We start from the raw sequence: 17450 nt of genomic DNA, 5'->3' as shown, positions 1-17450 counted from the left end.
CTAGAGCCTAGTTCACGGGATCTCCGATCTCCTAGGATAGGTTACTGCCGGTGTGAACCTTATCAGTGGGTAATAATCCCATTCCTTTTGACGCCGATTGAATGACTGTTCTAGCCATTCCTTTTGTGAAAGGATCAGCCAGATTCCTTTCAGACTGAATATAATCCACAGCGATTATACCCGTCTCTAATGCATGCCTTAGCGACTTAAGTCGCCGTTTTATATGCTTCGAAGACTTCATATTGTCCTTCCTACTCTTTACCTTAACCAGAACGGTTTGATTATCGCAGTAGGTAAGAACAGCCGGAATTGGTTTATCCAATATCGGCAGGTCAGAAAGGAGTTCTCTAATCCATTCTGCCTCTACAGCTGCTGATTCTAGCGCTACTAGTTCAGCCTCCATCGTGGAGCGAGTAAGGATAGTCTGTTTAGATGACCTCCACGACACGGCTCCACCTGCTAGAGTGAAAACATATCCACTCGTAGCCTTCATATCATCCGAGTCACTGATCCAGTTGGAATCACTGAATCCCTCTAGGACTGCAGGATGGCCAGAGTAGTGAATCGCAAGGTTCTTTGTCCCCTTTAGATACTTGAGAATTCTCTCCAGTGCTATCCAATGATCATCTCCTGGGTTGGACGTATAACGACTCAACCTGCATACTGCATATGAGATGTCAGGTCTAGTTGCACTGGCCAAGTACATAAGAGAACCTATCACCTGCGAATACTTTAACTGGTCTTTCCCATGACCTACATTCTTCTTCAGCTTAGTATTTGGATCATAGGGCGTGGCTACAGGCTTACAGTCTATCAGCCCAAAACGTGTAAGCACCTTATCCACATAATGGGATTGACTGAGAGTTATCCCATTCTTGCCCTTTAGGAGCTTGATATTAAGAATTACATCAGCTTCTCCCAGGTCCTTCATATCGAAGTTCTGAGATAGAAAAGACTTAGTATGGTTAATCATTTCTATATCTGTCCCAAATAGCAATATGTCATCCACGTAAAGACACAGAATGACACCTCGACCCCCACCATAGCGATAATACACGCACTTATCGGCTTCATTGACACAGAAGCCAATCGAAGTCAGTGTAGTATCAAATTTTTCATGCCATTGCTTAGGGGCCTGTTTGAGACCATATAGGGATTTGATTAGCCTGCATACTTTACGCTCATGTCCTGTTACCACGAATCCATCTGGCTGCTGCATATAAATCTCCTCGTCCAGCTCTCCATTAAGGAAAGCAGTCTTGACATCCATCTGATGCACAAGGAGATTATGCGAAGCTGCCAGTGCTAAGAGCACGCGGATAGTAGGTAATCTGGCTACAGGAGAGTAAGTATCGAAGTAATCCTCTCCTTCCTTTTGCGTGAAACCCTTAGCCACTAATCGGGCCTTGTACTTTTCTATAGTACCATCAGGTCTCCGCTTTCTCTTGAAGATCCATTTGCAGCCAACCGGCTTGCATCCAACTGGGAGGTCTGCCAACTCCCAGGTTCCGTTAGAGATGATCGAATCCATCTCACTACGGACTGCTTCCTTCCAGTACTCCGCTTCTGGTGAAGCGTATGCCTCTGAAAGGTTTCGTGGTTCATCATCCACGACATAGGTGACAAAGTCATCTCCCAGTGATTTTTCCGTTCTTTGCCTCTTGCTCCTCCTAGGTTCCAAATCAGGAACTGTGTCATCAAAACTTTGAGGAACATGGTTATCAACTGAAAAATCATGGGAACTAATCTCCTTTGCTCGCATCGGAAAGATGTGTTCAAAGAATGTCACATCCCGAGACTCCATTATAGAGTTAACTGCAATGTCTGAGATCTCGGAATGGACCACCAGGAATCTATAGGCTGTGCTCTGGTGTGCATACCCTAGGAAGACACAATCGACAGTCTTTGGACCTAATTTCCTTTTCTTCGGCAGGGGAATATGAACTTTAGCCAAACAACCCCATGTACGAAGATAGGACAGATTTGGTTTTCTCCCCTTCCATCCTTCATAAGGGGTTACCTCGCGATTCCGAGGAGCGACCCTGTTCAGGACAAAGTTTACTGTGAGAACAGCCTCACCCCACCATGAGTTAGCCATACCAGAACTTTGTAATAAGGTGTTAACCAAATCACAAATTGTTCGGTTCTTTCTTTCGGCTACTCCGTTGGCCTGAGGTGAGTATGGTGGTGTAAATTCATGGATTATGCCACTTTCTTCACAGAATTCGGAGAAATCCCTGGGAATATATTCCCCACCTCTGTCAGACCTCAGTCTTTTTATTGTCTTCCCCAGCTGGTTTTCCACCTCGGTCTTATAGATTTTGAAGTGTTCTAATGCTTCATCCTTTGTTCTGAGCAAATAGATATAGCAGAACCTGGTAGCATCATCTATGAGAGTAAAGAAGTATCTCTTGCCACCTTTTGTTAATATTCCATTCATCTCACACAGATCAGAATGGATCAACTCAAGCGGCGAGGTGCTTCTCCCCTCGACCGAATGAAACGGTTTGCGGGGCTGCTTTGCTTGCACGCACACCTCGCACTTGTGGCTCTTATCATAGTTATATGAAGGAATAAGATCCATTTTGCTCAAACGCACAATTGCTTCATTATTAACATGACACAAGCGAGAATGCCAAATATCAATGTTCTTATTAGAATACGAAGAATAGAAAATGTTTGCAGAGCTATCAAGAGTAGAAATGCGGAACATGCCTCCGCAATCATAGCCTTTCCCTACAAACGACCCACACCTGGTCATAACTACTTTATTCGACTCGAAGACTAACTTTATTCCTTGCCGGCACAGCATCGATCCACTGAGTAGATTGCGCGTCATGGCAGGTACAAACAGCACGTCCTTCAGGACAAGAGTCTTGCCAGAAGTCAACTTCAGGCTCACTTGTCCTACTCCGCGCACTGCTGCCGAGACCCCGTTCCCCATCAGTACGGATCCACCATCTGCGCCCTGAAGAGAAGTAAAACATGTCTGATCAGCACAAATATGCCTTGTAGCACCTGTATCAATCCACCAACTTGTTAGTGAATTTGCCATATAGGCCTCAGGTACATACCCACTAGTGGAGTCGCCTTTGCCAGTATCATTGGCCATTGCAACCGCCACATTCACTTGGGCTTTGGCTGCCTTCTGCTGTTCAGGTGTTGGCCCCTTGCCTTTACGATTGCGGCATCTGTTGGCTTTGTGATCCGACTCGCCGCAGACGTAGCAGACAATCTCGGGTTTTTTCTTCTTCTTCATTGCATTGACCTTCGGTCCCGAAAACCCAGGCTTGGTCTTTTCTTTCTTCATATTCTTGCCAGGATGGTTCTTGTGTTCGACAAGGTTTGCTTGAGCAGACGTCTTCCCCCCACCATAGCCTGCCTTGGACTTCTCCTCGACATTTATAGCAGCAATGAGCTCATTAAGAGTCAATCGCTGCTTCAAATGCCGACGTGCAGTGACAAAGTCACGCCAAGAAGTAGGCAGCTTTGCCAGAATGGCATTAATCTGAAAGTTCTCCGGGAGGACACAGCCATACTGGCCTAAGTCCCGCACGATCAGTTGAAGCTCATGGATTTGTTCCATGACTGATCTGCCATCTCCCATACGAAAGTTCAGATAGCTTGCCACCATGAAGGACTCGTTGCCGTTGTCGCTTTCAGCATACTTGTCATTCAGCTCTGTCCACACCTTCCGCGCTTCCCCGAAGCTCACGTACACGTCGAAGAGCCTGTTCGACAGAACAGCCAAGAGACGTGCCAGGGCAGACGCATTTGCCTTCTCCCAACGGGCCCTTAACGCGTCAAGACGCGTTCTTTCGACCTCGTCTAGCACGGCTTCCCCCTGGGGGGCGGGCGGCTCTTCGGTGAGGACCCAGAATAAACCGAGCTCCATCAACCACAGCCTCGTCCGGGCCTGCCAGCGCTTAAAGCCGGTCCCATCAAAGATCTCAGGCTTAATCGCGTCCGAGGACGACGGTGGGAGTGCAGAAGAGCTAGAGCTAGCCATCTCAGAAGCAATGGTAGGATTTCTGGATTGTTGTAATATTTGCGATAATATGAGCAATAATATTATTCCACATATACAGAGATAAAAGGAAAACAATCCAGGACAAATATACAGGACATTTGAAAAGAACAACTGACAAATAAGATTATCAGATTCCATAACCATGCATATCACCAAATCTGGACAATAGGTGCTTAGGACAGATAAAAGAGCTCTCAGAATTAACACAATAGTTGGCCCCAGGACATATACAATCCTGCTCCCTAACTGTTCTAAAGATTGCATCATTGACTGGACAAAATTAACAGATAACAACTAGACTAGAACTTGAGCAGTATCTAAAGAAGATATAAAATCTTTCTGGGTTTAAATGCTATCACAAACTGAGTGAAGAGTATGTGCCTGTAAGAATGCACAACAGCTGAACCTGACAGGAGGCCAGAGAACTAATTTGGCAGCTGAGTCAGGAACCAAAAGAGACATTCAACCAGTACATACATCATCTATCACCTCAGGCTTCAAGTAATATACCAGCATCATAACCAGAACATACATTCGGTTGTCCAGAACAGACCAAGCCACTCTAGAGATTTAGAGATCGGTGACCACCAAATAGAAACAGATTTCTTAGATAATGCACAAGACTAACTATTGTACTGAAAATCTGTCCAGCCTATGCATACGAATTCATCACCGAGCATATTAAACAAGCACCTCTAATGTCCAGATCTGCAGAGAAAGAAAGGATATGCGAACTGGATATACTCACAGTGCAATACACTCAAACGAGTGAATCAGGGAGGCAGGGCACGGCAGCAAAGCCGCTGACCCAGAAATCCTATTCGCCGGAGTCGCCGTCGACGAGGAAATCGGAGATACAGTGCCTCACCGCACCGCAACCGCGCGTACGGGCGAGCCTAGGCTTTCACAGCTCCAAGCACCACCAACACACAGAATCCCCACTCTATCTCCTCAAGAACCGAAGCACCCAGATTGGAGCTGAAGAACTTCTCCAACTCACGGATGACCACCAAACCGAAGAGGAAAAACAGTGGGAAAGCGAAAGGGGGAAGGTCTTCTTTCTACCCTTTGCAGGAAGAGGAAGCCGGCCTAGATATGGGACCTCTGCGCCCTCCATCTCAACGAACTCCGAAGAACTCGCTGAGGGTTGCGCAGCCGCCATAGTTCTCTTCGCCTGCGCGCATCCTCTACCCTAGCCGCTCCAGCTGGTTTTGTGAGAAACCGAATGGGCCGGGACACCACAGGTTCTCATGGGCCAGCGGTCCAGCAAAGAAAGAAGCCCAAGACAGCATTAAAATTCATATTTTTCTTCAACATTTCATAGGAATGAAAACATCTATTCTGACCTTATTTTTTTCTCCCTCGTGTAGGACCGAGACATGCCCTTCTAGTGTTTTCCATGTGACTCATCCAAATACCGATTACTACAAAATTTCTCTGTTGTCTATTCCTCGGTTTTGCACATATATTCCTATTCTATTTTTTATATTACTACGACTTTTCATTCCCACGTTTGAAAGGAACCCGTTGACAAGCACGCGCAACTTAAGTGTGTCGGGGGACTTGGGTCGATGCATGTTTAATTTCTATATTGTCTGCTTGGCACGAGCTCTGAACCTAGCCACTTTCTATCTTACCTTGGGTGTCTGCATGTTTCTCTCGGGACCGAGGAGCTCAGGAACTGAAACGTCTCACACACACACACACACACACAAACTGGCTCAGCAACATTTCTCATGACCAATGAGTACAGTCAAACGATTCAAAACTATGAACATGAGAATGCTTATCTCGAAGACCATAAAAAGTCGGTTAAAAACGTCAAACACGAAAGAGTGGAGGGAGTAATCTTGAAAATCAAACAAACCAGACGATCATGCACTCGTAACATTTATTTCCAACTGTTAGCATCGATCTTGAACACGTACGGTTCATATATAATTCCAACAAAAGCATAAAGCATTAGTGAACTGATGGAATAATACACTACTCGGCCGAGGGATGCCGGCGCCGGCAAGACAGCAGCCCGGCACCTCTAGCTATATATTGCCGCAGGAGACGGAAGCGACGTCCATGGGGTAAAGGAAGGAGTTGGAGTACTCGAATAAGATGGTCTCGCCGGGCCCCATCGGGCCGCCGTCCCTGACGAGGCAGTCGCCGTATGCGACGCGGCGGAAGTCGCTGGGGTCGACGAGCTCCGTGGAGGCGAACTCGCCGCAGGAGACGTGGACGTCGCGCACGGTGCAGCCCAGGCACGTGTTGGTGATCGTCACGCTGTAGGACGGGATGCCGTTCGGCAGAGGCCCCCCGTTGTCCTGCGACACCTCCACGACCTCTTCCGAGCAGTCGTCCGGCGACATCATCATCGTCTCCGCCGCCGCGTTCACCGCGGCGCCGCGTGGGTCAGCTGCTAATCAACACATGCACACACACACGGAACGGCGCCGGTGATGAGTCAAAACAACTGATGTTTGATTCCAAGGCAAAGAAGAACAAGGTAGACACGTACGACGACGCGAGCATGCGTTTGCATGCATTATTGGACATACTTACTGGTGCTAACGAGCAGCTTGCGGACGTGCGACGACGTCTCATGCTTCACCGCCGAGGAGGAAGATGGAGGATCACCAGAAACGACTCCAGCTGGGCAGTGATCAGTACGATGTTTGGTTAGCCACCGATCATGCATTTGATTAGCATACATGCATGCATGTAATAACGTCATTTGCACAACAATAACACCATAACAATGCACGGCGGTCGGGATGTAACGAACATGGAAGAGAAACTCAAATCGAGAGGAACATTGCATGCACGAATTGGCACGAGCAAGACCACCTTGAGAAGCGAGGAGGAGGAGCACGCCGATCATCGTAGCAGCAGACTTCCGAAAGCATCCCATGGCCGGCGGCCTCGCAAAATGAGCCGGATCAGCTCTCTTGCTCTGCTGCACAGCACAGGTCGTATGAGAGTGCTTGCCAGGTACTAGTATTTATACTGGTGCTAGTCCTCTGCTGCACGAAATGTTCCGTATCCTGCATCTCCAATTAACTGCAGCCCACGCCGTCGCCGATGCATTGGAAACGAAGGCTGAGATGGACGGCGCCGCGGCCGAGTTGGAGACCGTGCAGCGAGCCAACGACCGGGAGCGCCGAAATCAGCTTGCCACTTCATTGATTCAAAAGACCTGCGTATTGCTCCTGCGGTTGAAAATTGGATGCCAAGGTTCGAAGTGAAATTTCCGTAGATGTATGTGCACATATGACTTATCAGGACCATTAATTTATGTTAAAATTCGTGTTGAATAAATAGTTGAAAAAATCATAAGTTGATGAGAAAAGATGAATGAGTACCATATGAGAAGGATGGACAATTGAGATAGGCTACATGTTTTGCATTTCGCTGCCAAGGTCCCTGAAAACGGCAAACAATTCGTCTGCGATAAGGTACGTGAACCCTTTCTTCGATTGCAGTTTAGTATATTGCTGCAGCCCTTGCTGGAGAAAATGGAAGAATTAGAAAGATTCACTTATTGTCCTGATGCCATACAATAGTCTGAAAGTATTGTGCTCATTTTATCGGCTTCCTCCACATCGGCCTTGAAAAACTGCAAACTTCGGCGGTTTCTTGTTAGATAAATCTAGCCCGATATGGCCATCGGGCTTAGAATAGTTTTCAGAGTAAAACAGGCCTAGAATAGTTGGGTCCGGCTAGGCTTTTCGTAACGCCGGCCCAGTAGAGCCGCGGCGCCGTCGCCGTCCTCTGACTCTGCTGGCTTTGGCGGCGTCCTCGCTGTAGAGTTCGCCGTCGCCGGCCGCCCTCTGACTCTGTCCACTTCACTCCGAGCACAAGATGCATGGTTGTCCCTCCCCTGCTCATGACAGGATCATGGCCTGGTGCACACTGCATAATCGCTGCTGCTGCTACTACGCATAGCAGAGCAAGCATGCATAGATGGGATCAGAGTACATAGTCCAGATCATTCCCTTCTCTCTCTCTCTCTAGAAGAAAAAAAAGATGCACTCTTTACATGGACTGGAGTCGATGATTAGTATCTGAGGCGCAGGCAAGGACGCAGTGCAGGCAGCATGCATGATCGATCAGGATTTGTGCAATACGAGTACGGAGTGCTAGTTTATGTTCAGAGAAGGAACAAGCTTTCGATTAGTTGTGAGACAAACTAGCCCCGTCTCACATGGATCAGGCACCAGGGATGCGATGCTGGACCACGAATCCGATACAATCGGCTATTAAATCCGAAAAGGGGCAAACAATATTCAGAGCAAGGATCTGACACATGAACGCTGCAACGTGCCAAGGTGTCCCTCGTGCTCTCTCTCTCTCTCTCTCTCTCTCTCTCTCTCTCTCTCTCTCTCGTGAGCATATTCCTCGGAGAGAGAGTCCTCTCCTCTAGAACTAATCTTTAACTGTTCCATCCATCTGCTTCTTGTTCTAAACAAGATAACTTTCTCTCTCTACTCCTCTCTCTCATGTCCTGTGGGAGAAAGAGAAGGAAAGGAAAGGGAGGGAGCAAATCATGCTGGAATGCAGCCACATGGATGATGGACGCTAGCGAGCTAACACGGCGACGTGCTGAACAGCACGCATGCACCGTACTGCTGCGCGGCATGACCGCCAGGACAAGCGGCGAAGCGAGCTAGCCTGTCGTCTCTGTTCTGTTCCACACAAACATGTCATATTCCCGTGCCCTCAAAAACAAATTCATTCGGTCCTTAAAAAAATCTGTTTCTATGACACGTGTATACTCATTTTCTCTGTTTTTCAGTTTAGCTATTGTATCACGGAATAGATAATATAAATAAAGTCCCACAAAAATCTTTCTAAACACAGTTATGTAGAATCCATGTTTGCCATGGTAATTGTTCTCTGCTACATCCAGTAAGATTATGTTTGACAGCGCTTTTCTACCTTACATCTTAAGTTTATAGATTAAAATAAATATCTATTTTTAGACTAAACTGGAAATAAAATAGCTCATCTAAATACTCTTAGTGTACTCGTATCTCTAGCTATATAAATTTATAGAACTAAAAATAGCGACTTCAACAATTCTCGTATCAACTACTATGCCAAAAGGGGTCTAAATAATTCAGTAGATCCTTCTCTGATTTTACTGTACGCTGGAGTTGACAGTGACACACTGACGAATTGACTGACCGTTCGTTCAACACGGAGTCGATGAGAAAAAAAAAGAATTAAACGTTGCCTACCTAATTACCGTTTCAAAAACTTCATCATGAGCAGGCAGAGTCCTTAACCCGATGGTGATTAGTGAAAGTTTGGCAGTTGTGCTAACACGCATGAGGTTCGTGCGTGTGAAGTGCACAAGCATGCACCTGGCTGCCGAAGCTGCGAGGCACCTAATTTTCGCTGAACCTGACCGAGTACATCGATCGAGATCACTGCCTAACAGCTGCGAAAATGGCATGGCCATCGTCAGGCTACCCAACTCTGAAAGTGCTCTCTCTGCAAACATTACAACCTGCAGCTCGCCCGAACGCGCCGGCGCAGGTGTACGTCGTGTCATGAATCAGGCTGCACGCACGAGCCTGATGATTTGCTTCAGATGCGCCGGGTCGTGGAGGCCACGAGACCTGTCCATGCATCTACCTGACTCTGACAGCCGCCGGGATTCAGAGCTTCAGGCACCACGGCCAAGCTATTACGGCATGTCTGGCAGCCAACAAATCCGTCCATCTGCATGACTGCATTGCAATACTTAAAAAGGTGGCAATGAGTTCGATCGCGAGTTTCAGAGCTGGCGGAGGCGAGTTCAGATATAAATTTTTTCCCACAAGACTATTAAGTTAGGACTCCGATTTAAATCTGGTCTAAAGCTTAATTTGCATCCGCGGGTGTCCCATAGGCCCTGATTCGGATCGAGCCCAAGGTGGCCACTTCTCGTCCTCCCTTTGCGACGCCTCCTCTTCGTGGCTCCCTTTGCTCGTGGCTAGCAGCCCGCACCACCATCGAGTTTCAGGTCCTCGCGCAGGGCAGAGATGGTTTGCGCCCGATAGGAGTTTTAGAATGAAATCGGTTTTGATGCCTTGAGTTTCAGATCAGATATTTTCTCGTTTGACCCTCCCACTCCTTACCACCCTTAACAATACTCCATTCATACAGAGAGAGCAAATCATGCCACCTTGCAAAGCTCAAATCTTTATTTCTTTTCTTTTATGATGTCCTTTCCTCGCGTTTTCCCTCCCTTTATAACCACCACCACCTCGTCTCCTCCCCCTCTCGACCCAACCCCAAGGAAGCCGCTAGCTAGCCAAGGAGAAGCCAAGAATTCTCCCCATCCGATCGATCGATGACGACTGGGGAGATGGTGGAGGCCGCGACGGTGCCACGGGTGGTGCCGATCCTGTCGTCGCTGCTGCAGCGCGTGGCGGAGCGCAACGACACGGCGGCGGCGGCGGAGGGGCAGCGGCCGGTGTCGCCGTTCCAGGGGCTGACCAAGCCGGCGATCTCGATCGGCGGGTACCTGGAGCGGATCTTCCGGTTCGCCAGCTGCAGCCCGTCCTGCTACGTCGTCGCGTACATCTACCTCGACCGCTTTCTGCGCCGCCGCCGCCCCACGCTCGCCGTCGACTCCTTCAACGTCCACCGCCTCCTCATCACCTCCGTCCTCACCGCCGTCAAGTTCGTCGACGACATGTACGTACTCCTCGACACACGAGCCGACTGGCGCATGCTTAATTGCTAACGAACGTCGCCAACAACTGAATTTACTGTCCACATGTAGATCGTCAGTATCAAGTTCTTGATTAAATGGAAAATTAACAGCCGATTAGCTTGGTATGAATGAAAACCTACCACCATTAAGGTGTGGCAAAACACTTGGTCAAGTTGAATTCTGCTGAATTGTTGACATCAAAGCCTGAAAAAATAGCTTCTTTGAAACAATTCTGAAAACACTTTCTGATCACATGTACATTATGTGCATATCTCCTTAATTGTTGTTACATGTATAATTGCCCTAAGCCAATTTAAACTTATAAAACTAACAGTTCTTGCATAACTGCCAAATTGTCCCCTTTTTTGTTTAAGCCAACGAATACTGACCAGGATAAAGTATTAGTCAGATTGAGGATCATGACAAGATAACTGAACTTTCAAAATGATCAGGTAACTGTGGTGGCCTGCAATAGGAATTTTTTTTGAGCCCGGTATATCCGATATACTCAATTTACCAAATCTATCGGTAGATCCTGATACAAAAAATTACTATGTTTACTAGTATTTTGTTTAAAGTTTGTTTAAATTTTATTAGATATATCCGATAAAACCCTTGCCTGCATTAGTTTTGTTTGCTTGGTGTCTGCGTTTGCCTGTGATCCGTCCGACTCCCATCTGTGTGCCGTGCAGGCAGGCATACACATGACCCCCAGATCTGGCTGACCTTTTTCTTATCATTATTTCCAACTGGCATTGCATCAAAGATAAGCCACTGGGTTGGTCACAGGGACAGTTGTCGAACCCGGGTTGATGCGGCCACAGCACAGCAGTGTCGATTCACCATTCTTACCAAAGTCATCTCCTTGTCCTACCTACCTCTCTTAGATCGCCTTCGAAAACAAGTTACAACTGCCGCTTGCGTCCCGTTCCAAAGGCGGGAATTATACGATTTCATTTCGTGTGAATTTCTTGTGTTCCAAACGGAGGCGGGAATTATACGATTTCATTTTGTGTGAATTTCTTGCGTTTTAAACAGGTTCATAGTTGGTATTGTCATGTCGTCATTGTTCACAATAAGTGTCATAGACATATTTTGTTTTAAAAAATCATTAAAAATATACTTTGATCATTATTTTTTATAATATATTGTTAATTACATAAAATTAAGATCATATTAAAAATACTTTAAAATAAAAATCTATTAAAACAAATTTTATATACTAAACATATATATAATTGATTAATTACAGGTTAACACTTATAAATTTTGATTTTTTAAAAAACAAAATACTCTTATATTGTTGAACGGAGGGAGTATATGTTTGTGCTTTGTAATGTGCTAATGTGCCATGAATTCGTCACCCGTCTGAATTTGCTGCTGCTTCTTGTGCAGATGCTACAACAACGCCTACTTTGCGCGGGTGGGCGGCATCAGCCTGGCGGAGATGAACTACCTGGAGGTGGACTTCCTCTTCGGCATCGCCTTCGACCTCAACGTCACGCCCGCCGCCTTCGCCTCCTACTGCGCCGTGCTCCAGAGCGAGATGGCCTACCTCGAGCCGCCCGCGCCAGCCGAAGCGCCCCGGCTGCAGCTGCAGTACTGCTGCGCCGGTCCGTCCGACCACGACGATGCCGCTGCCGTCGCCACCGCTGTCTGCCACCATCACAATCAGCAGCAGCCGCAGCTCACCGTCTGATCGATCGAGCCAATTTTTTTTTTTTTTTTTTGTCCCCGTGGTGTCATTTCGGCTTCTTCTTTCCTCCTCCTCCTCTTCTTCTTGCTGTTCTTGGTACATAGGTGTTGATTGTTGCTAGTGATAGTTGGTTAGGTGGATTGGATCATGGATGGGAGAGGGTTCTTGGGATCTTGCCATTGCTCGACAGATCATGGATAAATGGATGGATCAGCTTGGGATTCGGTTTTGCCATTGTCATTTCAGTGGATGCTAACTTGTGTATGCGCATGTTAGTCACAGCACACTGCTCGCCTCCTGTCTCTTTTTTTCCCCTTTTCCCCTTTCTGGGAATTATTCGCTACGTAAATTTGGATTAGACATCGTGGGATAGTGGAGGCAACTGGGGTATTATTGGTCAGAACATGGCATGTTTCTCGGTTGTCGATCCCAAATTGTATGTGCGTCGTCGTTGGAACAAAAATGTGTCCATAACCTGAAAACTCTGAATGCACAGAGCGGTCGAACTGCAGACCCTGTACCTGAAAGTGTCAGTGGAAGTTTCAGTCAGAAATGTCAGTAGTGCTACGGCTAGGCCTCCCTGGAAAGATTGCTAGAACAAGTAATAGCATCGTGGTTTGGTGCATCACCCAAAAGGGAAGCATCAAGGTTTGCCCTCTTCTTCTTTTTTCAGACTTCAGTGATCTTCTGACCAGAACAAGCAGCAGTAATGTAAGTTACTGCAAAATATCAACCACCAAGTTACTGAAGCTGTCCCAGGAACACATGTAAACGATGTTAAATTTTATCTCTGATATCTGCAGGAGCAAAAAGTAAAAAATAAAAGCAATGTCAAACGTTTGTTTCCTGTCGCTGGTGTCTGCAAAAGAGAAGCAAAATATGATCGAGAAATCCACAAAGATCTTTGAGAGAGGTGGCGAGCAACTTGAGTCGTAGTTGAGCGTGGTAAACGGGTAACGAGATGTGATCCGGAACAGTAGATGCAAGTGCGACAGTGCCTGCCAGTAAAGAACTACGAGACTTGGAACGTGGTGTGCATGTAGATGTAGGGCTAGTTGAGGTTGTGGAGGGCAATGCAAGCACCTTCTGCGCTGTATATTATAGATAGTATTGCAATGCACACAAGGCCTTTGCATTGGCAATGATGCGGTGAGCTGGACATGAACATGGGTGGATGGCCACGGGAAATTCGGCAGCTGCCAATGGTGAGCGGTGACCTGTTAGGCAGGATGAGCGAGCAAGAGGAGGAGAGAGAAGACTTGAAAAAGTCAGATTGGAGCTAGCAGACGACTCCCTCTCTGCACATTTGAAAATTTCCAGATGAAAATTATGCAGTTGTTTTGTGACAAGCCTCATTGTTTAGAGAACAGATCATCAGGCTCTTGGAGCTATCAATATGATTGATCTTGCGAGCTGTGAAATCCTGGACAAAAGTGGTGCTACAGCGGACAGGCTAATGGAACGGTCATCTACATCATGTGGAATGTGTGGAAAGAGCAAAATCAGCGGGATTTTTCAAAACAAAAGTATGACGGCACACGAAGTCACGGTCCATGCTTAGGAGGACATTGATCAGAGTAGACAGGCTTTCATAATGCATTAGTTCTTCATAGTTTGAGTAATTGTTTTTCCTCCTTTGTGTCCTAGCCGGTATTGGCAAGTGTGGCCGGTATGCTCCACGCTCTCTTGATTGAAGCCGGGCTTCGCACCCGCCATGTACTATACATTTCTTTCCTTTCTTAATTGAATGGCAGAGCTCTTGCCATTTCCGTTAAAAAATCAGTGAGTTTTTTAAAAAAAAAAATCTTGCCACTAATCTGAAAAGGTTCCGGTTTCTCTCGATTTCAATTATTGTTTTTGCCTCTGGAACCTCACACTGAAATCTGGACCCGGATACTAGCAAATGGCAAAAACTAATGAACAAGTTGGTGATAAAAACAAAGCTTCTCCAAGTTCAATTGGTGGGTACACATACTTGTATCAGGTCTGAAGGTATCTAGATTTCCAGATGGGGTTGGGAATTGGCATGTGAACACTCCATCATGTGATGCCAAAATGAAGCCAGTGGCATATGAACCTTGTGAATGAATCCTACCCCATGCAGGGGAATCTGTGACCTAAGGAATCACAGGAAGTAAACCATTCGAGGAGAGTGATGATTCTCTGGGTGTTGCTTTCTTTCTTTCAATAAAGTTTTTCAATTGCTTTGGTTGTTTCCTTGTGAAATGGAGATGGATTTTGGTTGGGAGCCACCTTTTCTCATGTACTTTGGTGTTCATCCATGTGTGTGCCTTTAATCATTCTTGTTGAGTTGCTCGTACACCTTTCACCCATTCACTGGCTTTTATTCTTATCACCTATCTAGAACAGTGACTGGTTGCAATCAACAAACCAAGTGCCCTGAGGTACAAGAAAAGTGGAGCAACAACATGACTGCATGCTCACAGCTAGGAGATCACTCTTTAGCACTGTCACAAAGAAAGGTAGAGAAAGATATTGAGATTCAAGCTTATTGTGCGAACTGGTCAGTGTAAGAGACTCGAACCTCAGTTTTTATCTCGGTACATGTTAAATTCGCGTCAACCTCAGTCTTTCCCAAAAAATTCGCGTCAACCTGAAATCATTTGAAATTTTGATTGCAAATTAAGGTAGGTAGGCCACATGCATGACCAAAAGGTGAGGGCCATACATTTGCTGGTAACCAAACACTTCAGTACTGTTTTTTTTTTTTTTTTTTTTTTTTTTTTTTTTTTGCAACATGAGTTGGCCATCAAGCAGAAACATAATTTGATAGCATGTCTAGAAACTGTGATGATGCATTGTGTGAGTAGTCTAGGATGTTACTACCGATTAAATAGGGAGGGCACTATCATGTAACATGGAGGAAACACTCGCAGATGAGTGTACACTCCCAACTGATGCTGTGTGACCCAGCTCTACGAGTGGCAAAAGCATTACAGTAGTATCACAGTTTATGCTTTGGATGGCATTACTTTTTTTAATCTCTTAACATATAGGGGTGGTAATAATGTTCGTAGCCTAAATGATGGTAATGTGACAACTAACCTAAATCATGATGGTAATGTGACAACTAACCTAAATCTAACTCAACCTCTTGGATCTGTTTTTACAGAACTTTGAACAATGCTTCTTGCACTTTTAGTCATCTACGGCTAGGCTAACTGCATGCGTTGTTCTTTGCAGAGAAGCTAAATTTGTTCAAATGGATAAAAACCGGTTGTAAGCAGGGTTCACAAAGCCATTGAAAACTGGTTGAAATTCACGATATTCGGTCAATTCGGTCCGCACATCATTTTGAATTCGACCTATTTTTGAATTTGAATTCTAAAAATTCAAAATAAATTAAAAATTTTAAAATCACAAAATTCTAATAACAGAGACAATTCTAATACTATGTGAAAAAAATTTCAAAAATAATATCGTTTGCATCATATTTCATGAAGAGAAAGTTTAAAAAAAAATACTGAAATGTGCCGTATAAACAAGATGATTTGCTCCATCATGTTAAGGAAAACTTAAAATGCAAATAAATATTTTTCTTGTGTAGGGCGTATCTTAAGAGGATATTTAAAATTGGTTTTACTTCATTTAGAGTTTTATTAATTTTTCCATGATTTTTACAAAGCTCACAAGCATAAAGTGAATAGGTTAAAAAAAACAACACTGTAATTAACTTTTTCATGTCTACTATTATTTTTTCTACATAAATCATAGTATAAGTAAACTAATAAAAGTGGTTTTACTAGTTTTGGAGGTGTGATAGGTTAGTTAAAAATTAATTTAGTTACAACACATTTACACAATCCTGCATGTTACAATAACTATTTCATGAGTTCATATATTTTTAAAAGACATAGGATCATGTAAGAAGACTAAAATAATTAGTTTCATGATTTTTGGATTAGCAAATAGTTAACTATGCATGTAACTAGGTTTAACAAATACATTTTCTCACAGAAAATTTTCAAGAAATTAAACAACCCGACTAACTGCTACTATAGATACAAATTTTGCATTTCCCAGATCATTGAGTCGACAAAAACTAAAATTTTACTTTCATCTAATTAAGTTAAGAAAAAAAACTAAGTTATGACAAAAACTACCGAGAAGATATCTACTTGCATCCCTAACTACTACTAAAAGCTACTACTCTCTCACAAGTAAACAACCAAGGTGCTTTGCACCTGCAGCGATCAAAGGCTGGCTTCATGCTTGATTCTATCGACGAGCCGAGGAACGGATGTAGCTTCTGAACTTCTGAACACTCGACTACCTTCTCCTTCTACGTAGTGGCGGACGCAAACCCAGTGGGTAAAGACTCTCTTCTTCCTGCTCCACATCCACCTCATCTTTCTTTTTCTCTCTCTTCCTCCTCTTCCACCTCTAATCTTTAATAAAATTCCAGTCCATATGGGGGCAGGAGCCTCTCAGCCCCTACTTCCCATGACAGAAGCATGACCATTGAACCGATTTTTTTTTAATAAGATGTGAAATCAATCTTCATGTGTACAACTACATGCCTTCGATTTGGGGAGAAACGATCGACATCAGCAAGCAAATCTTAGCCTCACAGTAAAAATCTTAGCAAAGTATGGTGTGATAACTGACAGGGATCACATGGACAACATAAACCAGCTTATGCGAATGTCTAATAAACGGAAATGAGTACGTGTAAATAGGGTTGTCAACGAGTCGAGCTGGAGTGAGCTGGCCTTGACAAGTTGGAGCCCGATAAAAGATCAAGTCGAGCTAGAGTGACTCCATGATGACGATTGAGCTTATGGATAGGCTCGAGCTCGGCCCGAGTAGACTTAAGTTCGGCTTGCCTGAACTCGGTAACGAAAGAAATCTTAAGAAAACTCGAGTAGACTTTACCATCTTGGTTGATTGTTGTGATGTGATCACCTAGATAAGCTTGACGATAATTCATTTCTTTTGGTCTTTGCAATGTCTTATTAAGCTTTGGAGATACATAAAGAAAGTTAAGACTATATATACTTGGTAGA

General features: G+C 45.0%; 3 protein-coding genes across 3 annotated transcripts; 1 reads left to right on the top strand and 2 right to left on the bottom strand.

The window, feature by feature from the left end:
• Positions 1-2829: 2829 nt before the first annotated feature.
• LOC133903631 (uncharacterized) lies at positions 2830-4033 on the bottom strand. Its single transcript, XM_062345061.1, has 2 exons — positions 3075-4033; positions 2830-2968 (listed from the first exon to the last, which is right to left on the bottom strand). Exons 1-2 carry the CDS (start codon positions 4007-4009, stop codon positions 2944-2946), a joined length of 960 nt encoding a protein of 319 aa, XP_062201045.1. The 5' UTR covers positions 4010-4033; the 3' UTR covers positions 2830-2943.
• A 2036-nt stretch (positions 4034-6069) lies between these two features.
• On the bottom strand, positions 6070-6932 carry LOC133903996 (TPD1 protein homolog 1B-like). Its single transcript, XM_062345493.1, has 2 exons — positions 6584-6932; positions 6070-6437 (listed from the first exon to the last, which is right to left on the bottom strand). Exons 1-2 carry the CDS (start codon positions 6930-6932, stop codon positions 6070-6072), a joined length of 717 nt encoding a protein of 238 aa, XP_062201477.1.
• Positions 6933-10139: 3207 nt separating this feature from the next.
• On the top strand, positions 10140-12973 carry LOC133903651 (cyclin-P4-1-like). Its single transcript, XM_062345086.1, has 2 exons — positions 10140-10708; positions 12123-12973. The coding sequence occupies exons 1-2, from the start codon at positions 10362-10364 to the stop codon at positions 12424-12426; spliced, it is 651 nt and encodes a 216-aa protein (XP_062201070.1). The 5' UTR covers positions 10140-10361; the 3' UTR covers positions 12427-12973.
• The last annotated feature ends 4477 nt before the right edge of the window (positions 12974-17450 follow it).

The sequence above is a fragment of the Phragmites australis genome, chromosome 21 (assembly GCF_958298935.1).
Source record: "Phragmites australis chromosome 21, lpPhrAust1.1, whole genome shotgun sequence".
NCBI lineage: Eukaryota > Viridiplantae > Streptophyta > Magnoliopsida > Poales > Poaceae > Phragmites > Phragmites australis.
This window is presented reverse-complemented; position numbering and strand designations above follow the sequence as displayed.